General features: G+C 38.1%; 1 protein-coding gene across 1 annotated transcript in view; it reads left to right on the top strand.

Moving 5' to 3' along the window:
- LOC103608759 (tetratricopeptide repeat protein 8-like) overlaps positions 1-13,767 on the top strand; it is a gene marked incomplete at its 5' end in the record, with an annotated part of 46,127 nt that extends 32,360 nt beyond the window's left edge. Inside the window, 4 exon segments of the mRNA XM_008593156.1 lie at positions 8,377-8,516; positions 9,925-10,099; positions 10,403-10,525; positions 13,159-13,767. Coding sequence (XP_008591378.1) covers positions 8,377-8,516; positions 9,925-10,099; positions 10,403-10,525; positions 13,159-13,275 — 555 coding nt within the window.
- Between the last annotated feature and the right edge of the window lie 12,988 nt (positions 13,768-26,755).

The raw sequence follows: 26,755 nt of genomic DNA on the forward strand, positions 1-26,755 counted from the left end.
GAGGTGCTGTATGACCTAAATGGCTCCTCTGTGTAAGTGATTTGTTTTGCATTTTTTTTTTTGATACTGACTATCCTTGTCTTCTTTTAAAAAATTTTTAAAATTTTAACATTTACTGGTACATATTTGTGGGGTCTGGTGTGTTGTTTCAATACATGCATATACTGCACAATAATTCACTTAGGGTAGATAACATAGTTTCGTATCCATTAGTCCACCACTTTCCTCCCCGCCATTGCCTTTGGTAATCTTTACTGTACTCTCTATGTCTGTGCTCTTATGAGTTTTTGTGTTGTGGTTATCATGAGGCTTACAAAAAACATGTTGTAGTTATAACAGATTATTTTAGACTTAACTTTGATATCTGAGAAAAAAGAAAAAACCAAAGTCAACTCTACGCTTTGGCATCATTTCCCCCCACTTTTTGACAATTTGTTATTTCAAGTTACATGTTTTAGTATTGCCTGTCTCTTACATGGTTGTTGTATATGTTAGTGTTTGGTTAGGTTTGTTCTTTAGTCTTCAAACTAAGGATTTAAGCTCTCTATTCACTACTCTTATGACGCAGGAGTATTCTGAGGTTGTGAACTTACTTTACTAATGGATTATGTACTTTCAAAAATTTTCTTGCTGCTCCTTAGCGTTGTCAACTCTCAGATTGAAGAACTCCCTTTAGCATTTCTTGTAACGCAGGTCTAGTGTTTATGAATTCCCTTAGCTTTTGTTTGTCTGGGAAAGACTATTTCTCCTTCATATTTGAGGGTTAGTTTTGTTGGATACAGAATTCTTGGCTGACAGTCTTTTTCCTTCATCACTCTGAATATATCATCCCATTCTCTTCTGGCCTGTAGGGTTTCTACTGAGAAATCCACTGAGAGATATATTGGGGCTGCTTTTAATGTTATGTGATTCTTTTCTCTTGCTGCTTTCAGTATTCTTTCTTTGTCTTTGGTTTTCATAATTTGATTATGATGTGCCTTGGGTGTTCCTCTTTGGGTTGAGTTTGATTGCTGACCTCTGAGCTTCCTGCACCTGGATGCTGTCGTCTTTCTCCATACCTGGGAAAATTTCAGCCATTCTGTCCTTGAATATGCTTTCTACATCTCTTCTTTCTTCTCCTTTGGATATGCCAGTTATGTGAAGGTATTTTCTTGAGGGAGTCTAATATTTGTTGTATTTCTGTTTTATTTTTTCTTAATTCTTTTTTCTTTNGATCTGACCCCGCCGCGGGAGCGCTGCTGCGCTCCCAGTGCCGCACTCTCCCGAGTGCACCACGGGCTCGGCCCGGCATCATTTTTGACAATTTGTTATTTCAAGTTACATCTTTTAGTATTGCCTGTCTCTTACGTGGTTATTGTATATGTTAGTGTTTGGTTAGGTTTGTTCTTTAGTCTTCAAACTACGGATTTAAGCTCTTTATTCACTACTCTTATGACATAGGAGTATTCTGAGGTTGTGAACTTACTTTACTAATGGATTATGTACTTTCAAAAATTTTCTTGCTGCTCGTTAGTGTTGTCAACTCTCAGATTGAAGAACTCCCTTTAGCATTTCTTGTAATGCAGATCTAGTGTTGATGAATTCCCTTAGCTTTTGTTTGTCTGGGAAAGACTATTTCTCCTTCATANTAATATCAGAGCTTTGTCTCTGGTCTGTGGTTTTGGTTAATTCCAAAATTGGGGGAACTTCTTGTGGGGAGCAACTCTTGAGCCCTGTGGTGGAGCTAAATTTGTGCTTTGCTGCTGATTCTTTGGGGAAGGCTTTATGTGCAAATCAGATTTTAATTTTTGGCCTTTTAATCACTTCGGGGTCTTGTGAGGTCAGATACACCTGGGCTGTGGAAAAATTCTGGCCTGAGACTGAGTCTTCCTGGCAAATTGCACCCNATCATCTAATTTTCTATTGTGTTTTCTTGTGACTCCCTGAACACTCTTAGGAGAGTTATCCTGAATTCTCTGTCAGATTTATTTCATAAATTCACTGCTCCTCTGGGTCCATTGCTGGTGTTTTGTTTGTTTCCTTTTGTGATGTCATGTTTGTCTGTTCTTTCTCTACATTTGTGTCTTTACGTTGATGCTTGGGCATTTGAGGAGACTGCTACCTCTTGTAGGTTTTATAGGTGTTCTTTGGTTGTGTTCAGACTGTTACTGGTTAATATCAGAGCTTTGTCTCTGGTCTGTGGTTTTGGTTAATTCCAAAATTGGGNAAGCTGCACCCCAATGTTCCCCAGGCAGACCAGCCTCCCTCCCACACTCCAAACACTTCCTCTTGAGAAGGCTGTGTACGGGTTCCCCAGGATGACTCACTGGCTTCTGAGTGGGTTCCTTAGGTTGGCTGCATGTGAGTCCATGGGAACCCTGTTAGTGGTCTTGCTGGCCAGGGGGCTGGTAGGGTGTGCTCCAAGGCGCTCTTCTCCCCATGCAGACTCCAGGCAACTTCCCACAAATGGATCAGTTGCAGTTTTTGCTAGCTTCTGCTCCATATGCAGTAACTTCTTGCCTCTCACAGGGCTGGCCCTGAGGTGGCCAGGGCTTGAAGTGGTTGGAATGGTCCCTTCTTTCTCTCTCAGCTTCTTCTCCCACCTTCACAAACTCTGCAGGTCTCTCCACTTCCTCTGAGCTCCAGTGGTCCCAGTTTGGCACTTTGCTTTTTAATAGCTGTACATTGGTTGATTGTGGGGGAGAGTGATGCTGGGGACCGTCTATTCTGGCACCTTGATGACATCTCTAGACACTTCTTTAAAATGATTTATTTTTGCTGAATTTCTTTGACCCTGGCCAGTCTCCACTGAGTGGGCCTGTGCTGATCAGGAAGGCAGATCAGCTGCCCAAGCTGCACCCCAATGTTCCCCAGGCAGACCAGCCTCCCTCCCACACTCCAAACACTTCCTGTGGGGAGGGCTGTGTAATGAGGTGACTCACTGACTTCTGGGTGGGTTCCTTAGGTTGGCTGCATGTGAGTCCATGGGAACCCTGTTAGTGGTCTTGCTGGCCAGGGGGCTGGTAGGGTGTGCTCCAAGGCCCTCTTCTCCCCATGCAGACTCCAGGCAACTTCCCACAAATGGATCAGTCACAGCTTTTGCTAGCTTCTGCTCCATATGCAGTAACTTCTTGCCTCTCACAGGGCTGGCCCTGAGGTGGCCAGGGCTTGAAGTGGTCGGAATGGTCCCTTCTTTGTCTCTCAGCTTCTTCTCCCACCTTCACAAACTCTGCAGGTCTCTCCACTTCCTCTGAGCTCCAGTGGTCCCAGTTTGGCACTTCGCTTTTTAATAGCTGTAAATTGGTTGATTGTGGGGGAGAATGATGCTGGGGACCATCTATTCTGGCACCTTGATGACATCTCTAGATACTTCTTTAAAATGACTTATTTTTGCTAAATTTCTTTGGTTTTAGTTTTGGTGGTTTGAGTTTTTATTGAGGCATTTTGTTTATCCATTCGAAAGACAGGCCTTTATTTTAGGTGTTCTTTGTTGAGAGGTGTTTGAAATTAGAAACCTTACCCCACAGATGTTATTCTAGTGGTCCTCAAACTTTATTATGTATTATGAAAATTACCTTGGGATTATGTGAGAAGTACAACCCATCCTCTTCCAAATCAGAAGTCCTGAAAGGTGGGACTCAGGCATTTGCATTTTTTATAAGCTTGCTAGGTAATTCTGAAGCATAATGCAGTCTGAGAACCACTGCAACATTCACTTTCTTAGGTTATTTCCAATTTTATTTTAAATTAAAAATCTAATTATGGTTAGTAATTTGTGAATTGGTTCAAGAATAACCACTGTAAAAATCACTTAAATGATACCAAGTTTATTATATACTTGAAGTGAAGAAATGAAAGTGAAAGATAATGTGACTCTTTCCTAGAAGATTTTGAAGTACCCTCTTATATACTTGAAAATATTATTTTAAATCTACACTAACAAAATCTACTCTAGAGCTAGTCTAAGTTAAACAATTCTAATGCAGGAATAGCGTAAAGAACCAAAATAGAGTCCACATATATTCATACATGTAGAAATTTAAGATGTATATTCATAAATGTAGAAATTTAAGATGTGATAAGGATTACTTATTAAGCCAATTGGATTATTGGATTATTTAATAAATAGTTTAAAAATAGAGCTGGATGAATAATGATGTCTTATACTAGAAGAGTCTATCACTGACACATTTAAAGTTTCAGAGATTATAAAACTTCAAGAAATGAAACCATGAATGTTTCAGAAGAAAACACAGATGAATTGCTAGTATCAATGGGAATGGAGAATATCTTTCTAAGCATAACGCAAAGTCAGAAAGCCATAACAGAAAAGATTGATAAATCTGAGAACATAAAAGTTAAATTTCTGTATTGCAAAAAACAAAAATACAAATAAAGCCAAACCAAAACAAAACAAAAGGTAGAAATATCAAACAGGAAATACTTGCCCTGCCTGGTACAGGCAACAGACTGCTTTTCATTTCCTCCATCTATACATTGCTTAAACGTTGCTAAAAATGGGAGATCTATACATATATACACAAACACAAGTGCCCATGTACAGAACTTATAAATTCTTACTTATTTAGCCAGGAATGTAAACACTTATGGAAGTATTTCCTTAGAGCAGTTGTGGGTCAACATATCATGGTATGGCTTTTCTCTAGGCTCTTGTTTTCCTATTAGCCTACAGTGGTCATTGGCCCTCTTCATGCAAGTAGATTTACCCCAGAGGTGAGACAGCAGCCAGGTTCCAGTTGCATTCTGAGTACACCATCATCTTTTCACACTTAGGGCTTAGTGACACCCATCTGGAAGAACTTAATCAGACCATCTATACTTTTCCTCTGCAGGGAGTGTTTATAAACACTGAGACTTCCCTGTTTTTGAACTGAAGTCACCATCAGCACACACTTGTTTCATTTGGAATGAGAAAGCAGAGTCCATGCCCAGGGACCCTTGAGCCACATCTCTGCCTCCAGCTCACCTGTGTCCATGAGGGCAGTTCCCCAGAAAAAATACACACAAACCAATAATAAAAGGACAAAAGATAGAATAGGATAGAAAAACAGTCAAAGGACATGAATTGGCAGTTCACAGAAAAAATATGTGATATAAATATCTCGATGTGTTAAATACATAGCCTCTGCCATAATTAAAGAAACAAAAACTAAAACAACAGTGATATGCCATTTTTCACTTAATCAGATTAGCAAAGGTGAAGTTCCATGGTATCTAGGGTTATCAAGGTTGTAGAGAAACAAAATCCACATATGAACATTGTTGTTCAGCGTGTGCATTGGTACAACCACTTGGAAGGTTTTTGAAATTACTGAAAAGATTTTAAAATGTTCATGCTCTTTGACCCAGCAATTTTACTCTGGGAATTTTTCTTAAAGATGTTGTCATACAACTGCACAAAGACATGTACAAAGATGGTTTTATAGTATATTTTATGGTAAAGAATGGAAACAAACTAATGATTCATCAAAAAGCGAGTGATTAAATAATGGTCTATGTATTGATGGAACACCATGCATAAGTAAAAAAATAATGAAGTAAAGCTCTTTGTTTTGATATGGAAAGAGAGTAAAGACACAGAGAGTGAAAAAAATTAATTGTATATTAGAATGTGTAGAATGATACTGTTTATGATTAAAACATGCATGCCCATATGTTTGCTTATCTGTTAACAAAATTTCTTGAAGACTCCTGAGGAAACTATTAACAGAACCTCTGCTGACTGGGATTTGGGGAGGTGACTTTTACTTTTCATTTTATACCCTTTTGTGGCATTTAAATTTTAGTATAAGCCTGTATTTTATAAGTTTGTAAAGCTTAGGTGAAAAACTACATATGAGGCTACTAACAAAATAAGTGTTTCAGTCTAAAATTCTTCAAGATTACATAAATTAATTTCTGTGCCCACCAATCAAGTATACAAGTCTTCTAAAGTAATCTTATAGAACTCAGAGCATTGAACCAACTGGCTATTGAGTCTCCTTTGCATTGGGCATTGCCACCTTTGGCAGCTGTAGCACTGAAGATTTGTACTGTAGTATGTTGTTGCCTTTGAATAAGCATTTTAAATATAAAGTACATGAAAAAATATGTATATAAAGTATGGGTTTGTATCAACCGCTGAATATTTTATTAGTGTTTTGTAGGACTGATAAAACCTTGTCCTCCAAGTTGAGAACCAACTGAGAGATAAATACAAGATTTAGAAAAATGGAGGATGAACCATTAACTTTATTACTGATAAAAGCAGAATTGGAGCATGTGGCTTTAGATTTATGGCCAAAAGGATGTAATAGTCTTTTATTTCTGAGTTAGACTAACTAATTCACCCTGTCACAGACATGCATGTACAACCTACAGACCTTTTCCACTCAGGAGAGCCTGTTTTTCATAAAAATGTTATTTATGTTAACAGGTAATTACTTATATGTTATTTAGAATAAATTAATAAGTAAATATTTTAAAACATCTCAGTTTCAATTCCTAATATTAATTGTATAACCTTTATAAATTTTAAAACATCTCAGTTTCAATTCCTAATATTAATTGTATAATCTTTATAAACAAAACTTCTTTGGGATTCTTAGCAGTTTTTAAGAGTTTAGGGAGATGTCAAGACCCAAAAGTTTGAGAACCTCTGTTCTAGTAGAAACATGAGAGGCTAAGAACAATTTTGAGAGTTGTTTAATTCTCATTTAATAATTTTTCAGTATGTAGAAGCACTAAATTTGATGGTAAGAAAAGGTATTCCATATGCTCTTACTCTCAAGGAACTTACCATATTTCATGGATTCTAAAAACACTATTTTTTTCTACATTTTATCATCTCTGAGGTTGGATTGCATCTTACAATAGGTAGCATCTTTTGGTCCCTGATGTCGTGTTGTTGTCATAATTAGCTTATATGGAAATTTAGGATATTAATTAGCCTGATTTGCTCATTCCACAGTGTATATATGCATCAAAGCATCACATTGTACCCTATGTATATATACAATTATTATTTGTCAGTAAAAATAAAATGAAAAAAAAATGCCACATCACCAGTGACTGGAACAATACTGCGTGGAGAAACCCGGACATTGATGACCAAGTCAAAAAGGGATTCAGGAGACTTTAACTCTAAATGTGAAAAAGTTATAGGCATACTATATTCAATTTATTTTGCTTATGTTTTACGTAGACTTTATAAAATATATCCAAAAGAGTGATCTGTGATACAATCTATGTCTGAATACATCTAACTAAGTCTATCAGTGAGATCAAATAAAAATCCTATGTTTAGAAAAGCATTGTATGGTGCTGCGTAAAATCGGTGGAGTCTCTTGGATTTGATAAAATGTAATTGAAATCCAACAAAAAATGTGAGTCCACCTATGATAAGAGCAGTGAGTGGTTCACAGAACAAACATCACGTAAGTTGAGAGGCAGAAGATGCTGTGTGGAGTGAGGGCACTGGGGAAATCTCGGAGGATGCGGAGCCTGAACTGGGCCATGAAGATGCATCTGACGGGTGTAGCGTTCATTAGTAACACTTGATGCATTGATTTATGATTACCAGTATTTTAGAAAAAGTATATAATAACCGTAGGAAGTGTCTTTAGTTTTTAACTGTGCATGTATTTCTGGACTCAGTCTGGGTTGCCGTCATTTCTTTCCTGGACTCGATCTCCCTGCTACCACTCTTTCCCATTTTGGTGTGTCCTGCGCTAAGCAGCCAAGTTATTCTTTAAAAATCCAGGTCCAATTATGTTACACCTCTGCTCCTCATCCTCTGATGGCTTTCTCTCATCTAGCAAGGAAACATCTGAAGTTCTTTCCATGGCTGACAAAGGCGCTGGCTGCCTCGCTGGTCTCCTTTTGTGCCACCCTCCCTCTTTCCAGCCTCACTTGTCTTTGTGTGGTTCTCACACATGACCATTGCGTTCCCATCTCAGGCTTGTACGTGTGCTATTCCCTCTGTCCAGAGTGAACTTCGCCAGATAGGCTCAGGTCTTGATCCCTCACTTCACTCAGGTCTCTCTTCAAATAGCGCTGCTGCCAAATGACCCCTTTGAGCCCCCTTCTGAAGCAGCACCCTCCTTCCCTCTCTCTCTCTTCAACCTGCTCTGTTTTTCTTCACACTGCTGCTCCGTTTTTCTTCACACTGTTTGTCCTTACCTGACATTATATTACATATTTGTTTATTCGCTTGTCTTCCCTACCAGATGTAACCTCCTTGAGGTTCATATTGTGTCCCCAGGGCCTAGAACAGAGACTGGCACATGGTAGGCTCTCAATAAATATTTATCGAATGAATGAACTTAGTCAGAAAAAAATAGTTTCTTGCCCAGTATTTTAAAAGTATTGCTCTTCTTCTGTCTTGATGGAGAATAGGACATGAGTAATATTTCATCAGCAGCTGAATACTACAAAGAAGTTTTAAAACAAGACAATACTCACGTGGAAGCCATTGCATGCATTGGAAGCAACCACTTTTATTCTGATCAACCAGAAGTAGCTCTCCGGTTTTACAGGTGTGCTTTACATTCAATTGGTAGAACTACTTTCCTGTGAAATATTGGTGAGACAATACCAAAGATGTAATGCAAATAGTAATAATATGTAGTCCATGTCTATGTAAAACTAAAAATTCCAACACCCAGATGTCTTGTGAGCATCAAAGTGACATCCAATAGTTTGGAAACATGCAGACATCTGGCATCTTGCAAAACACACCTGGATAATTGAGTTTTTAACACCATGTCATTGTATGAGTTAGCCACTTTTTCATCAACTAAGAACAGTTTAGTAGTTACCTGAAAACTTCTCATCATCACTGCCTCCATTAATATCATTTACACAAAGACACTGAAACCGAAGGAGTGAAGAGATTTGCAAAAAGCAGTTGACCCCATGTTCTGAATCTTGATGAGGATCTGAAACAGGATAACCTGTTTTGGGAAGTATTGTCAACTCTTGTCCAAATGTTTTTTCATAGTATAAATAAATTATGTTCACTAACGGTTCTCTATTGACCACATACTTATGTTATCCTACAGGTGGCTTTTGAAATTAATTTTTAAATTATGATCTCCTCTCCAGCCGTTGGGTAGTATACAAGGAGATGACTGGCAGCTGACAAGAGCTCTTTCCAAATAGATAATGGAAGCATAAAATATAATGATATGAATGCTGTCCTGTGCACATGCAGCTGACTCTATTCTCCCACCCCCGAAGTCATGGGTCTCCCAGGGCAGCTGGGCTGGACTTTCATTTGCTTATTTAAACTCTCTTGTCTTTTGTCCCTTAGGATTAGTGATGTATTGAAGCAAAATAGGGATCTTGAATATGTATAGAAGCAAAATAGGGATCTTGAGCTGCATTGTGAAAGCAAAATTGATCATGTAGGGATCCACTGATGGTTTTGTCTTTCTCAGTGGCAGCTTATTGGAAGTCAGTAGACACAGCTTAACCACAAAGTACAGATAACCAAAAACAGGATCCAACTCAACTGCAAACTTAGAGATTAATGCTAAACACAGTCCTCAAATTAGATTAGGAAGTCTTAGGAATTTACCTGTGGGCACCAAAACTTTATAAAGCTAAAATGGGTGGTTTTTACTTTATGTGACTATTTATTTTTTATTTTGGTTCTCCAACAAAGCTTTTGAGAAAAAAACTGTAGATAAGTGTTTCTGACCTTGCCTCTGGATACATTCCCATGACTAGTAGCACCATTACAAAAGATACACTTTTGTATTTGCTTTAAAAGATTTTTTATTTGCTATAACACTTTGTATTTATATTCTTTGCTGGTGTTAAAAATTAAAAGTGAATTTATTTGTAGCTCTAATATATATAAATATACATATACACACCCACACGTCTTAACATTTATAAAGTTGGTCTGACACCAAAATTTGTGTGCTCTGTTTTGAAAAGGCGACTCCTGCAGATGGGTGTTTATAACTGCCAGCTTTTTAACAATCTGGGGCTGTGTTGCTTCTATGCCCAGCAGTATGATATGACTCTGACCTCATTTGAACGTGCCCGTTCTCTGGCTGAAAACGAAGAAGAGACAGCTGATGTCTGGTACAACTTGGGACATGTAGCTCTGGTATGTTGTTTTTCTGATATAATTTTTGTTATGGAAAGTCAGTTAGAAGAAATTTTCAGGTATTGTAAATCCAAGTCGGGTTGTTGTCTTAGGAGGTAATTTAGAGATTTCTGGAAGTCACCATAGCTCATTTTATATTCCCAAGTAAGTTCACTTACATGAAATTCACCCTTGATTCCTATGATCCGGTTCTTGTTGCTTTTTCTATGATAGCGGAAAAGATTTATATGAGGAAGGAAGGGAGGGGATGGCAGGAGGAAATGTGTGGATTCACGTGTGTGAATATGTGCTTTTCTTTCGTAGGGAATAGGAGACATGAATTTGGCCCACCAGTGCTTCAGGCTGGCTCTGGTCAACAACAACAACCACGCCGAGGCCTACAACAACCTGGCCGTGCTGGAGATGCGGAAGGGCCACGTGGAGCAGGTCAGTGAACGAGCAGGGGCACGGAGGGCAACCTGCTTTCCTCAAAGAAAAGCTGTCAGGTGTGGCTATCGTTCTGTGTCATCAGTTGAAAATGAGCCTCAGAGTCTGAAAGGCCTGGCTTTGAATCCCAGCTCTGTCACGTATTAGCTACGGGACCTTGGACAAACTACTTCACCTTTCTGAGTCCATAATAGAATATTTGATGTTATTAGGAGAGATCTGCTCCTCCCTGGTCTTCCCTGTCTTAGTGAACTGTTTCACCATTCACCGTCCCCCATCCCCCATCCAGCTGCTCAAGCCAAAATCCTAGGAGCCATCTTTGAATCCTGTTTTCCTTCTGCTTCCCCTAACACCCCCACACCCCACACCCCCATCATATGCAGCAGGCCCTGTCAGTCCTACCTCAAAGTCACATCCTGAGCCTGGCCACTTATCTCCTCTCCCACCACCTTCTCAGCTCTTGTCTGCACTACTACAAGAGCCTCCTAGCTGGTCTTTTTGTTTCCATGTACATCAGCAAGTAAGTGCTCCCTATAATATTTTCTTAGAACAGCCCAAGGGATTTTTTTTAAAAACCTGATTATTTTATTACTGCCTTGCTTCAAGTCCTCTGGTACCTTCTCTTTGCACTTGGAATAAGATCAGAACTTCAAACGTATAAGGCCCCCACATAATTTGGCATCTGTCTCATTCTCAGACTATGTCTTTTCTGCTTCTTCTGTCCCTCGGACTTGCGGACACATCAGCTGCTGTGCTGCAGGGCAGACACACAGTGCTCAGTCTTCCTTTAGGGCCTTTGGAATGGTCTTTCTTCAGATCTCCTAGGAGCCATCTTTGAATCCTCTGTTTTCCTTCTGCTTCCCCTAACACCCCCACCCCCCAGACCCCCATCATATGCAGCAAGCCCTGTCAGTCCTACCTCAAAGTCACATCCTGAGCCTGGCCACTTATCTCCTCTCCCACCACCTTCTCAGCTCTTGTCTGGAGGGCAAGAGAGATCAAGAGAGCAAGAGAGAAGGCTGAACTCGCTTTTATAACAAGCCCGTTCTCACAATAATTAACCTACTTCTGCGATAACATTAATCTGTTCTCTGCCCTCATGACCCAGTCACCTCTTAAAGGTCCCCCTCTCAACACTGTTGCATTGAGGATCAAGTTTCCAACATTTTGGGGGACACATTCAAATCATAGCACTATTTATGGGATATCACATTATTAATATAAGAATATCAGTATTAGAAATAGTCACAGGCCAAGAGTCCCACCTGTGGTCAGTCAGCCCCAAGAAAGTTAAGCTCTATCCCAATGACACGGTATTATAAAGTCCTGGAAAGGCTCTCAGACTTTCTCTGCCTTGCTTAGTGGATCTCTCATTAAAATGTTCACACAGGGAAATGTGTTAAAGGGATAGGGCCACTCAAACTCATACTTTGGACTTTGAGATCTGTCCATGTTATTTTTCATTTCTTTAACTTCATGCAAAACTATTTGATAGATATTTATGTTCTTTTCAGATTTGTATAAATAGTACTACTTAGCTGACTAAAAAAATTCAATTCAAAAAATTGAATAAATCATTAGAGCCTAGAATTCACTTCAGACAATATGTAGTCAAATCTCTTTGTGGTACAGATGAAGAAAGCAAGACCTTATTTTGGCTATGAACAGTATGGGAGAAATGGAACTGTTAATACTTTGTTGCAAGTCAATTAATATCCAAAAGGTAAAAGAAGTCATGTGCCATTTTTAATAATAAGAAAACAAACAAACAAAAGGCATCTAATAACTAACTTTTATTTGGAAACCTTTCTTTGACATGGAAGGTAAGTCTTTCTTGAGGATAAGCAGATGGCTAAAAATGTTTGTGATGTAAGTAAGAGGCTTTATAGACTGAAGACATAAAAATGTTATTTATTTATTTATTTTTTGTCCTTTTTGAGACCGGCTGCGCCGCGCTCAGCCGGTGAGTGCTGTGAGCTCACAGGTCATCCCTATATAGGATCCGAACCCGCGGTGAGAGCACTGCTGCGCTCCCAGCCCTGCACTCTCCCGAGTGCGCCATGGGCTCGGCCCATAAAAATGTTATTTTTCATAGCATGATATGAAGGCATCCGAACTCTCATATGTTTTGAAAATAAAATAAGCTGTCACTTATAATTTGTAATTTTTGAGTGCTTAAGTACGAGCCAATGTTCTAGATGCTTTACACACTTCTCTAGTAATTCTCCCAACAACCCTGTAATGTAGGTGTCCCTTACTTTCCTTACTCATTTCTTTATACAACTGATGTTTTGTTTATTGAACCTCTGCTATATACCAGGTGCTATTGTCAGCACAGAGAATGTAGCAATGAATAAAACAGGCAAAAGCCTCTACCTCATGCAGCTTACATTCTAGTGGAATGGGAGGCTCACAGAGGTTAAAAGACTTCCCTAGAGTCAGTGGCGGTGGCGGGGTCCAAATTCACACTCAGCTCCTAGCGATACCCACATGTTCTCCATTGCATTGTGTATAATCAAGCAATTTGCCTTTAAGAACCTGTTTAGTTTCTACAGCATGCAGATAGTAGGTCTTTTTTTCACTTCCTTACTCATTTTTTCTGGTCTCACTTTGTGGTCTTGTATTTCTTACAGATTGGAGATCTACAGAGAAGTTATGTTGCTGCACAGAAGTCTGAAGCAGCATTTCCAGATCATGTGGATACACAACATTTAATGAAACAATTAAAGCAGCATTTTGCTATGCTTTGATCGTTCCTTAGACCAAATATGTTCCTATGAAAAGGCATTATACTGAGGGAAAAAAGTAGTGTGTGTGTGTGTGTGTGTGTGTGTGTGTGTGTGTGTGTGTATACATAGGATGTATATATATATATATGTTATACAAACCTATGCTCAATATTAGCGAAGGTGATACGTAAGGGAGTTTAACCAGAATGTATAATGAAAATTTCATAATAATAGTAACTTTGTAAGATAATATTATAAAATAAAGGATTTAAACAATTCTAAGTAGATCATGAAACTTTCTCCCATATTATATGGCAAATGTTTGTATGTAATGTTAATAAAACATTTTAATGAATATCTTCAATTTTTATATATGTACATTTTTAAAGTTCTTAAGCTGACTGTTAGCCATCATGTAGATTAAGAGATCTAAAGTCTGCCTTTAAAACTACACTGTTATGGCTAAAATGTGTATTTATCCTAAGTGGAGACTTTATTTAGGGCTTAAAAAAATGCATTTAAAACTATTTTTTATAAAATACTTTGTGATTATACATTATGCTTTAAAATAAATCAGTGTGTAAAGCCATTATTCTGTTATTTTTCATGAGTTTTTATTTTAGTCATCTCAGATGAAACAAGTTTTTCAGAAGTCTAGTAATCCTAGAAATCAAGTCAGTCTTTCAACTTTATTTCAAGTGATATATCACCAATTTTGTTTTTTCTGAAAAGCTATATCACCAATTTTGTTTTTTCTGAAAAGCTATTTGTCTTAGTCCCTGTTATGTTGCTATAACAGAGTACCGCAGACTGGGTAATTTATAATGAACAGAAATTTATTTGGCTCACAGATCTAGAGGCTGGGAAGTCCACAGTCGGGGGGCCTGCATCTGGTGAAGGCTTTCTTGCTGTGTCATCCATGGTGGAGGGCAGAAGGGCAAGAGAGATCAAGAGAGCAAGAGAGAAGGCTGAACTCGCTTGTATAATAAGCCCATTCTCACCATAATTAACCTACTCCTGTGATAACAATCTGTTCTCTGCCCTCATGACCCAGTCACCTCTTAAAGGTCCCCCTCTCAACACTGTTGCATTGAGGATCAAGTTTCCAACACTTTGGGGGACACATTCAAATCATAGCACTAGTTATGGGATATCACATTATTAATATAAGAATATCAGTATTAGAAATAGTCACAGGCTGGGCCAGCCCGGTGGCGCACTGCTACAGTGTGCCGCTTGGGAAGCGCAGTGGCGCTCCCGCCGAAGTTTCGGATCCCACATACAGACCGGCCGCTCACTGGCTGAGCAAGGTGCGGGAGCAACACCGATGGTTGTTATCCCGTTGCCGGTCCCGGTCCGGTACGGGCGCAACACTGAGGGTTGCGATCTGTTGCCGGTCACGAAAAAAGACAAAAAGGAAAAAAAAAAAAAAAAAAAAAAAGGAAATAGTCACAGGCCAAGAGTCCCACCTGTGGTCAGTCAGCCCCAAGAAAGTTAAGCTCTATCCAAATGACACGGTATTATAAAGTCCTGGAAAGGCTCTCAGACTTTCTCTGCCTTGCTTAGTGGATCTCTCATTAAAATGTTCACACAAGGAAATGTGTTAAAGGGATAGGGCCACTCAAACTCATACTTTGGACTTTGAGATCTGTCCATGTTTTTTTTCATTTCTTTAACTTCATGCAAAACTATTTGGTAGATATTTATGTTCTTTTCAGATTTGTATAGATAGCACTACTTAGCTGACAAAAAAATTTCAATTCGAATAATTGAATAAATCGTTAGAGCCTAGAATTCACTTCAGACAATATGTAGTCAAATCTCTTTGTGGTACAGATGAAGAAAGCAAGACCCAGAGTCACACAGCTAGTTGGTGGTACAGTCACAACCAGAACCCAAGATCATGTTCCACCACTTCAGACTTAAATCTTACTTTGTTCTCCATGACCTGATAGTGTTTGTTTAGCATTTCCTCAAGCACTATCAAATTTCTTAATATTATATTCAATATTGAGATTCATATTAGCAAATGTGAATTACTTTCTTAGTTAAAATAAGAGTTAATAATAATGGCTAACATTTACTGAGGGCGTTGAATATGCCCAGCACTGTTCTAAGCACTTTATGTGAATTAATTCATTTCATTCCCACTGCAGTCCTAGGCAGTGCTGTTGTTATTCCTGTTTTACTTATGAAAAAACTGAGGTAGAGAAAAAGGTTGTAAAACTAGTGTCAGAGCTGAGATTCAAATGTAGGCAGCATGACCCCTGAGTATGTGCTCTTAGCCACGAAGTTAAAAATAGCCTCTCAGTGTTTCTCCTATAAATAAAGCTAATATCATTTAAAATGAATGTTGTGTGCATTAGCAAAATTGAATAAGGAAATACATGGCAAAAAGTAAATAATTCAGTATTTCTAAAATATGGTGAGATTTTTGTCTTACATTTATGTTAATGTTATGTGAGCATCAGTGCAAAGTTGAGTCAAGGTGGCTGATGGCAGGATGATGACATAATGTAACACTGTGCATCTTTGTAATGAAATTACTTCTGGACTGCGTCACTTCTGGCTTCTATGCCAACATTTCTATAGAAGGATTGTTAACAATTGTCTTCCACCATGGCTACAGAAATGTTCTATCCCTAGATCCAAATTGTTCAACCAAAATTCACATCACTGAGCTTACTTCCAACTGATGAAAATGAGATCTGGCAAGAAGGCTGCTTGCACTGAATAATTGCGGAGGTTAGAAATTCTTTCTTCTTCACCAACGTGTCACTTCTGAGCCGGTCCCCTATGGTAGTAACTCTCCTGTTACATTCCTGAATGGTATTTCACAGCATCAGAGTATACATCACAATATAATTTATGGCCTGGAAATAGGAAAATTAATAAAGATAACACATCAGTACACTTTTAAAGTAGTTTCCACCACCTCTGGACTGATGTGAGGGATTCTGTCAAGAGCTTTCAGCTGGAACTGAGTTTAAGCATTCAGAAAACAAAGATTTTAGAAAGACTGTGGTAGGACTCAATCTTGGAAAATGATGAACCTGGAAATTGAGTTTAGGAAAAAGCTATTAGCAGATTTAAATTCCAGAGAATAGTTAAATTGGAATGGTTCATGGATATATTATATAGTTCCAAAGTAGTTATCTAGGCTCAGATATGGGGAAGAGGGGGGGAATTAAACAATGTGAAAATCACTGCAGTTTCACATTTTTCCATATAGATGGCATTAGTCCTATTTTGGGCTGAATAAAAACTTAAACATTTTTGAGAAATACTGTCATTTCACTGCTTTGATGTCAAAGCCAATTCTTGAGATTAAAGAATAGGTATGTCGTGTAATCCTTGGGGACCATAATATTTCTTGCAGTGTGATCCTTTTCCTTACCCGAATCTAATTCAGAATAATAAGGAAAAACTGATTGTTAAAATGAGAATGATGGCAACTCTTGGAGAAAAAACCATGTTATCTTGAAGAATAAAAGGCTAGACCCAAGCAGATTTTAGGAGGAAGGAAAGACCCTCTTCTAGTATTTGCAGCTCAAGGATCTATGGGCTCTAGCACATGACAGCTCTCATGTCTTCCCCCCCCGCCCCATACCTCTTCTGATCTAATATCTTTAATTTCTTTCTCTCTACAGGACTATCTCCTTTTTAAAAATTACAGTCCCTTTAAACCTGCCCCCTTTCTAGTACCACCCTATCTTCCTTGTCACAACATCTTGAAAGGACAGGTGACATTTGTTACCTACTTCATCATCTCCCATTCCTTCCTCAACCCTTTTTAATCTGGCTTCTATTTCCACCTTTCTACTGAAACTGCTCTTACCAAGGTCATCAATAACTCCCAATCCAGAGGTTTCCTTTTTTTAACATAAATTTTTTGAGATGTTGTTCATATATCATATAATTCCTCTTTTTTAAAAGTGTATTATTCAATGGTTTTTAATATATTCACAATGGGGGAACCATCACTGCAATCAATTTTACTACATTTTCATTGTTCCCAAAAGAAACTTCATACCCATTAGCAGCCACTTCCCATTTCCCCACAACCCCATCCCTATCCCCAACTCCAACCCAAGGTAACTACAAATCTACTTTCTTTCTCTATAGATCTGCCTACTCTGGATATTTCATATAAATAGAATCATACAGTATAAGGTCTTTTGTGACTGTCTTCTTTGACTTAGCATGCTTTTAAGGACCATCCGTGTTGTGTCCTGTACCAGTACTTCCTTTTTATTGCCCAACAATACTACATTGTATGAATATACCACATTTTCTCTATCCACTTGTCATTTGATGGATATTTGGGTTGTTTCTACTTTATGGCTATTATGGATATTGCTGCTGTGAACATTTATGTACAGGTTTTTCTGTAGATGTGTTTTTCTCTGGGGCATATACCCAGGAGTGGAATTACTAGGTCACATGATTACTATATGCTTAATATTTTGAGGAACTGCCAGACTATTTCCCAAAGTGGTTGCACCATTTTACAGTCCCACTTTCAGTTTTTGAGGATTCCAATTTCTCCCCATTCTCACCAACACTTGTTATTATCTCTCATTTTGATTATAGTCATCCTACCAGGTGTGAAGTTGTATCTCATTGTGGTTTTGATTTGCAGTTCTCTGATAGCTAATGATGTTAAGCATCTTTTCATGTGCTTATTGATTATTTGCATATCTTCTTTGGAGAAATATCTACTTGGATCTTTTGCCTGTTTTTAAATTGAGATATGTGTCTTTTCAGAATTATAACAGTTCTTTATATATTCCAGATACAAGCCTCTTATCAGATGTATGATGTATTAGTCCGTTTCTGTTGCTTATAACAAAATGCCTGAAACTAGGTGATTTACAAAGAAAATGAAATTTATTGCTTACAGTTTCAGAGGCTGGGAAGTCCAAAGTCTGTGGAATACATGGCCTTGGTGGTGGCAACAGTGACCCAGAGGTCTCATATGGCAGAAAATGGCAGAGCAGAAAGAGACTTTCCTTTTAAAGCCCTCAGAACCACACCCTTGACCACCATTATTAATCCATTCACTAAGGCATGGTTCTACAACCTAATCACCTCTTCAAGGCCCCACTTTTTAATTACCATAATAGGATTTCCCACCCTCAACAGTTACAGTGGAGATTAAGCCTCAGTGAGGTTGGCGGGGAATCCAATCTACAGCACATGATTTGCAAAAATTTTCTCCCATCCTGTGCATTGTGTTTTTTAATTTTGTTGAAATCTAATTTATCTATTTTTTGTGTATCACTTGTGTGTTTGGTGTCATATCTAAGATGGCTTTGCCTAAACCAAGGTCACAAGTATTTACTACTACATTTTCTTCTATGAGTTTTACAGTTTTAGCTTTGACATTTAAGTCTTTGATCCATTTTGAATTAATTTTTGTATATGGTATGATGAAAGCATCTAACTTCATTCTTTTGCAAGTGGATATCTACTTGTCCCAGCACCATTTGTTGAAAAGACTGTTTTTCCCCATTGAATTCTCTTGGCACTCTTGTTAAAATCAGTTGATTGTACATGTGAGGGTTTATTTCTGCACTGTCAATTTTATTCCACCGTCTATTCTTAGGCCAGTACTATGCTAGTTTTGTAGTAAATTCTGAAATCAGAAAGTGTGAGTCCTTCAAATTTGTTCTTCTGTTTTGACATTGTTTTGACTGCTCTGGGTCCCTTAAATTTCCATATACATTCCATAGGATCAGCTTGTCAATTTCTGCAAAAAAAGACAGCTGGGATTTTGACAAGGATTGAGTTGAATCTGTAGACCAATTTGGGGAATATTGTCATCTTAACAATGTTAACTTTGACCCATGAACATAGGATGTTTCAGTGTTAAAGACTAAAGAGTTTAGTCTTTGTCTTACTTCACCTTTCTCAGCATTTGCACTGACCACTCTCTTGAAATGCTCTCATCCTTTGCTTCTTTAGTGCCATTACTCTTTGGGGGCCTCTGCTTATACTTTTTAGAGCACTCAGCCTCATGAAAGACTCCAAATTGCCTAATAGTTTAGTTCCTTTTTGTTTGCTTGCTCTTTAAATATTGCTTTCAGGATTCCACCCTTAACCCTTTTTAGCTCTCACTCCTTTTGCTCTTCCTCATGGGCTCATTCTCTCAAAGTAGGTTTAACTACCATCCATATACCAGTGGTTCCCAATATGTGTTTTAGGTTCCATCCTCTCTCCTGACTCCAGATCCATATTTCCAACTTTTGTTTGTATATTCCACTTGGATATCTCAGAGGCACTTCCAATTCAAAGTAAGACACATAATTATCAACAGCCTCTTCAAATCTTCTTCTCTTTCAGTATTTTCCTTCTCAGGGATAAGAATTTTGTTCCTGAGAAGCTTACAGTTCAGATGGGACATGAAAATATAGAAACTGCAAAGTGAAACACAGACGAAGAAAAGAATGAAAAAAAGCATTAATAAGTCATGAAACAACTTCAAGTAGCCTAACATACATGCAATCGGAGTCTATAAAGGAAGTGGGGGAGACAGAAAAAATATTTAAGAAATAGTGGCTGAAATTTTTCAAACTTGATAAAAGCAATAAACTTACAGATCCAAGAAACTGAATAAAGCCCATGCACAGGAAATATGAAAATTACATGAAGGCACATAAAAATAACACAGGAAATATGAAAATTACATGAAGGCACATAAAAATAAAATTGCTTAATATCAGTGATAAAGAGCAAATCTTAAAAGCAGCCAGAAGAAAAAAAAAAAAAGGGACTCATATGTACAGAGGAAAAGATACAAGGATGACAGTGAATTTCTTGTCAGAAACAAGGTAAGCAAGAAGAGTAAAGAAACAGCTCTAAAGTACTGAAAGAAAAAGGTCAGCACAGAATTCTATGCCCGGTGCTAGTATGTTTCAAAATTAAAGGCAAAATAAAGACTTTTTTAGACATGCAAAAGCTGAAAAAATCAATCACCAGATGTCCAGCATTGTAAGAGCCATTAAAAGAAGGTTTTTAGGAGCAAAGAAAATGATATCCAGTGGAAATATGGAACAACATAAAGGAAGGAAGAACACTTGCAATGGTAACTATGTGTATAAATATATAAGGTATTTTCTTATTTCTTACTATTTAAACATTTTTCAAACATAGTTTACTATTTAAACAAAACTAATAATGTAGTATAGAGTTTATGATGCATGCAGAAAGCAAAGTGTGACAGTATAAGCACAAAAGCTAGGATTAAATAAATGAAAGTATACTGTCATAGGCTTCTTATTCTATACATGGAGTGGTTGAATTTCAGTAAATGGTAGACTGTGATAAGTTAAAGACATGTACTATAAACCACAAAGCAATTATTAAAATAACAAAAGAAAGTGTTGCAGTTAATAAGTTAACAAGGGAAACAAAATGGAATAATAAAAATACTTGATCAAAAGGAAGGCAGTAAAGAAGTGAAAGACAACAAAGAAAAGATGGGATAAATTGAAAACAAATAGCATGGTGGTAAATTTAAACCTGACCATATCAATAATTATATTATATGTAAATGGTATAAATTAAACACTATTATACCCAATTAAAGGGCAGAGATTGTCAGAGTGGTTAAAAAATCAAGACCTAGCTACATGATACCTACAAAAAAACACATTAAATGTAAAGACATGAATAGGTTAAAAGTAAAACTACAGGTAAAGATGTATCAAGGTGGCTTAACTGACATGTAAATGTATATAGAACATTCTATAGAGAACTATAAAAAACACTCTACCCAACAACAATAATTTTCAAGTTGGAAGGGTATAGAAACTATCCGAAGTTTCTGCTCAATTTCTCTATAAATTTAAAACAGCTATAAAATAAAGTCTATTAGAAATAATTTTCAAGTGCATATGGAATATTTACCAAATTAGACCATATTCTGGACCATAAATCCAGCCTCAAGAAATTTAAAGATGGAACCACTGCTGGAAGCCACCAGATTCCTGAGCCATGGGGGAGCCTGCAGGCCTCATCCACATCCATCTGCCATTGCCTGTACCCAGGCCAGGGATGATGGAGCCACCACTAGAAGAGGGTGGGAGTGGGGCTGCGGGCCTCAGCCATGCCCCCCCCCAAGTGTTGGCAACCAGGCCAGCAGAGGAGCCAGCTGTGGCTCCTCCCGCTCCTCCTCCTCCCCCTCACAAGAACACCTCAGAATATGAAAAAAAAAAAAAATACTAAAATAAAATTACTTTCACACACACAAACAAATTTAAAGAGATTTAGGTCACATAAAATATGGTCTATGACTGTAATGGAATTAAATTAGAAGTCAATAACAGAAAGATATCTGAAGAAACCTCAATTATTTGGAAATTAAATAACACACTTCTAAATAATGCATGGATTGATGAAGAGAAATCAAAAGGAAATTAAGAAGTGTTTTTCAAAGAATGAAAGTGAAAACCCACCATATCAACACTTGTGGTATTCTGCTAACGCAGTACTTAGAGGGAAATTCATAGCAGTAAACTCCTATGTTGGAAAAGTAGAAAGATCTGAAATTAATGACCTCAGCCTCTAACCTAAGAAACTAGAAAAGAAAGACCAAATTAAATTTGAAGTAAGCACAATAAAAAATTAATAAAGATTACAGTGGAAATTCATGAAGTAAAGAACAGAGAGAAAAAAAGCAATAGAGAATATTAGCAAAACCAAAAGCCAGTTCTTTAAGGAGACCAATAAAATTGATAAACCTCTAGTCAGAATGATAAGGAAAAAAGAGAGAACACACAAATTGTCAGTATCAGGATTGAGAGCTAACATCAGATTTTACCAATTTTAAAAGGCTAAAGGCTAATAAGGAATATTATAAACAACTTTATGTGAATAATTCATAATTCAACAGTTTAGATGAAATTAATAAATTCCTTGAAACACACAAACTGTCAAAGCTTCTTCGAGACGAAATAGTTAACCCAAGCAGTTCTATATCTATTAAAGAAATTGAATTTGTAGTAAAAAATCTTCTCAGTCCCAGATGGTCTTACCAGCTGATTCTATTAAATATTTAAGAAAGAAATACTACCAATTTTTCAAAAATTCTTCCATAAAATTGAAAAAGAACAAGTACTTTTCAACTCATTCTATGAAGCCAGCATTATCTTGGTACCAAAAACCCAGGCAAAGATAGTACCAAAAAATACAATAGACCAATATCCCTTATGAACACAGAGAAAATAATTCTTAACAAAAGTGCAGAAAATCAAGTTTAAAAATATATAAAAATGTTGGTACATCCTAAGCAAGTAGTGTTTATTCTAGGAATACAAAGTTGTTTTAGTGCTCTATAGTCAAACAATGCAATTCACCATATTAACAAAAAAGAAAAAAGAAATCATCTCTATAGACTGAGAAAATGTATTTGAGAAAATCGCACGTTTATTTTTGATAAAAACACTCAGCAAACTAGAAATAGAAGAGGTATTAGTCCATTTTCTATTACTTTTAACAGAATACCTGAAACTGGATAATTGATAAAGAAACAGAATTTTTTTATCATAGTTTTGGAAGCAGGGAAGTCCAAGTTGAGGGGGGCATCTGATGAGGGTCTTCTTCCTGTTGGGGACTCTCTGCAGAGTCGTGAGGTGGTGCAGAGCATCACATGGCTAGCAGAGCAAGAGTGGGCTAATGTGCTTCCTCCTCTCCTTGTAAAGCTGCTAGTGCCAGTCCTGTAATCATTCACTCATCCATTAACCCATTAATCCATGAGAGGATTACTCCATTTAAGAGGGCATAGTTCTCATGATCCAATCACCTTCTAAAAGCCCCACTTCTTATCACTAGAGCATTAAAGATGAAGCTTCCTGGGCCGGCCCGGTGGCGCACTGCTACAGTGCGCCGCTTGGGAAGCACGGCGGCGCTCCCGCCGAGGGTTTGGATCCCACATACAGACCGGCCGCTCACTGGCTGAGCGAGGTGCGGGAGCAACACCGAGGGTTGCGATCCCGTGGCCAGTCCCGGTCCGGTACGGGCGCGCCACTGAGGGTTGCGATCCGTTGCCGGTCATGAAAAAAGACAAAAAGGAAAAAAAAAAAAAAAAGATGAAGCTTCCACATGAGCTTTGGAGGGGACAAACATTTGGACCATAGCAGAGGGAACTTCCTCAATTTGATAAAGGCACCTACAAAAAAAGCCTGAAGCTGATGTCATCCTCAAAGGTGAAAAACTGACGCAGTGTCTGCTTTCTTCTATGATCAAGAACAAGGCAAGGTTGGTGGCTCTCACCACTTCTATTCACATTGCACTGGATCTTCTAGCCAGTAAAATAAGGCAAGAAATAAATAAATAAAAAGCATTCAGCCTAGAAAGAAATATATAGAAAGATCTTTATTCATAGACAATGTGATTATTTATGTAGAAAAATTCCATGGAATTTACAAAAAGCTACCGAGACTAAAAACTGAGTTTAGCAGGATTGCAGGATAGAATATCAATATACAGAAGTCCATTACATTTCCATTTATTCACAAAGAACATTTGGAAATTAAAATCACAAAAACAGTCTCTGGCCATACCACTCTGAATGCAAAAACAGTCTCTGGCCATACCACTCTGATGTGCCCAATCTCATCTGAACTTACAAAAACAATACCGCTTACAACAGCATCAATAATGTGCAAAAACAGTCTCTGGCCATACCACTCTGATGTGCCCAATCTCATCTGAACTTACAAAAACAATACCGCTTACAACAGCATCAATAATGTGCAAAAACAGTCTCTGGCCATACCACTCTGATGTGCCCAATCTCATCTGAACTTACAAAAACAATACCGCTTACAACAGCATCAATAATGTGTTCCAAGCTAAGGAGTTTAAGTTTTTCCTAAAGGTTGTAGAGGAAGCAGGTATTTTGTCAGATTTGATCTGGAGACAATATTTAGGATCATTTGGAGAATACAAGTTTGATATACATTTTAAGTTGTTTTCCAGGAAGAGTGTGAAAATAAATATACACAAGATAATAAATAAAATTTTCTAAACCACCTAGCATATGCAACTGATCAGATAGTTCATGCCACTCTTCTGCTTTCTCTTTCCCGTCTGTGCTAAAAAGCATAAAAATTTGCCTAGATAGTCAGAGCTCATGCAAAGAACACTGAATCTCAAACCAGCCATCCCTATATAGGATCCGAACCCATGGCCTTGGCGCTCCCAGCGCCACACTCTCCCGAGTGAGCCATGGGGTTGGCCCCATACATGACCCTTTCTGAGTCAATGCAGTGATCTTCCTGGGTAGTTCCCACCACTGGGTGTGCAGGGCTGTACCTCGTTTAACTTCGTATAATGTATGCTATACGAAGTTATTACGAAAGAAAAACATTAATATCTACCCTAGGCTACAGTTTTTTCCATTGTAATATTTGTTACAACATTCAAATTAGTGTCTAGGGCTGTGAGTGATTCTGATATACCCTAAAGTTTGAGAACCACTTTGCTAGATGGTTTCTAAGAGCACTTTCACCTCTAAATTTCTCAAAACACACAAGCTATTGAAGCTCCCTCAAGGAGAAATAGACAGCTTAAATAGCCCTATATCTATTAAAGAATTTACCTGTTAATGTAACTCCAATGGCTGGTGTCCCACCTTCAGGCTACCTTCTGGAACATTTATAACATACTTGTGAACAGAAGTAGAGAGAACATCATAATAGTATGTATTATGTGTTAAGTGCCTGCTGCATGTAATCTTCACAACTCTACGAGTTATCTATTTTCCATTCCCATTTTCCTGGTGATGACCTCAGAAAGTTTACATAACTTGCTTAAGGTTATACAGATAGTAAAAATCATAGCTATGAATCTCATCATCTTGGAATGCTATTTTCTTTTAGCCTGTTAAGAACAGATAAACACTGGTAAAAGTAGGAGGCAAGATAGCAACTGCCCACAAGTTGGATAAACAGTGAGATGTGACAGGGAATAAATGGTTCACAAATGATGAGATGTCTTCCATCAGAATGGTTCCTGATATTTCTATGAGTTCTGTGGGACACAATGTGCCTTCACGATCTTCTCTGATACTTTCAGCAACCTGTGGGGCTAGCAGCCCAGCAATTCATATCTCCATCTTCCAGAGGAGAAAAACAAACTTCAGAGAGATAAAATGATTTACCCACAGTCACGCAGCTTGTAAGAGACAGATTGGGGACTTAAATACAGGTCTTCTGTTCCCCACTACACCAGTACCTTTCCACTTTCCCAACCATACAAGCCTGTTCATAGTATACAGACTAACTGAAAGACAAAGCTGAATTTATTAAACTTGCCAGGAAAGGGAGCCCAGTGACTGGAAACACAGTCATCTCCAGCAGTACTGAGCACGTCTTAGATACATTACACAGAGTGAGCATTGAGCATGCCCATCTGTTTTGAAGGCAGCAGGAGAAGATCCTGATCAGCTCTGATAGAAACAGGCTACACTAATGTACCCTGCATTCTGACCTGTCCAGGCTTATGGTTGGGCTTATTTTGGCTTTAAAGTCTCTGATAGGGATTTCAACCAGAAAAAAAATTTCCCAAGGACTTTGATTGAAACGAATACATGTTCTTAGTACTGTACTTTGTTCTTGATGCTGATTCCCCAGAACAATGCTTCTTAGTTTTATATCTAGAAGCAGCAGGCGAGGGGACAGAGCTGAGAAAATCTGAGGTGTCTGAGTCACCATCCAAGAGGTGGACTGCAAGAGTGAAATTTGAAGTTAGAGCTTCCTATATATTTTTCTCTTTAAAATAGCCATGCGAATCTTGCAATTAACCTCAAACTAATCTGTATTTGTTTTAATGTAAAAACAATATCTTATTCACATCTTCATATAAAGCAGCTGTCCCAGGACAAATGTCTATATTTTAGATGACAGTTTCCCCAGCAGTGGCCACACCCTCTGCTCTTATCTTCTCGGCTCTAGGTAGTAGCATTAAGTAGGTGCAGTTTTCCCTGTTTTGCACCTTTCTGTCCCCACCTACCCCCTTGGCTTCCCCACTCTCCTTTCCTGTGCACGAGGCTCAGGATCCTTCCCTACTTTGCTCAGGACATCCTTGTCTCCTCTCACCAAAACTTGCCACTTCTGTGTCTCCTTCCCTCACAATTATGCCAAATCACTGTCTAATGTGGACAGTTTTATGAGTTTCTCCCTACTAAGTAAAAGACTTGCATTTTCACATAGGATTTCTGGCATCATGTTAGACTTATATGTGAGAGATCTGGGGGCAAGAGGAGCCTCACGACATCCCTCAACTCACAACATGAAGAAAACTGCAGGGATACTGCTCTCGCAAATCCCAAAGTTGTGAGAGTGGGTGGTAAAGTTACCATAGCAGAAAGCCAGAAAGTTTTAGATCTTATTTATTCAATTACATTTTCAGGCTTTCACCATGGGTTGCTTGGAGCTTACTCAGTGGGGTTTTATTTTCAAATCTGACATGAAAACAATGACAGAAGGATTTTAAA

The sequence above is a fragment of the Galeopterus variegatus genome, unplaced genomic scaffold, assembly GCF_000696425.1.
Source record: "Galeopterus variegatus unplaced genomic scaffold, G_variegatus-3.0.2 Scaffold8787, whole genome shotgun sequence".
Taxonomy (NCBI): Eukaryota; Metazoa; Chordata; class Mammalia; order Dermoptera; family Cynocephalidae; genus Galeopterus; species Galeopterus variegatus.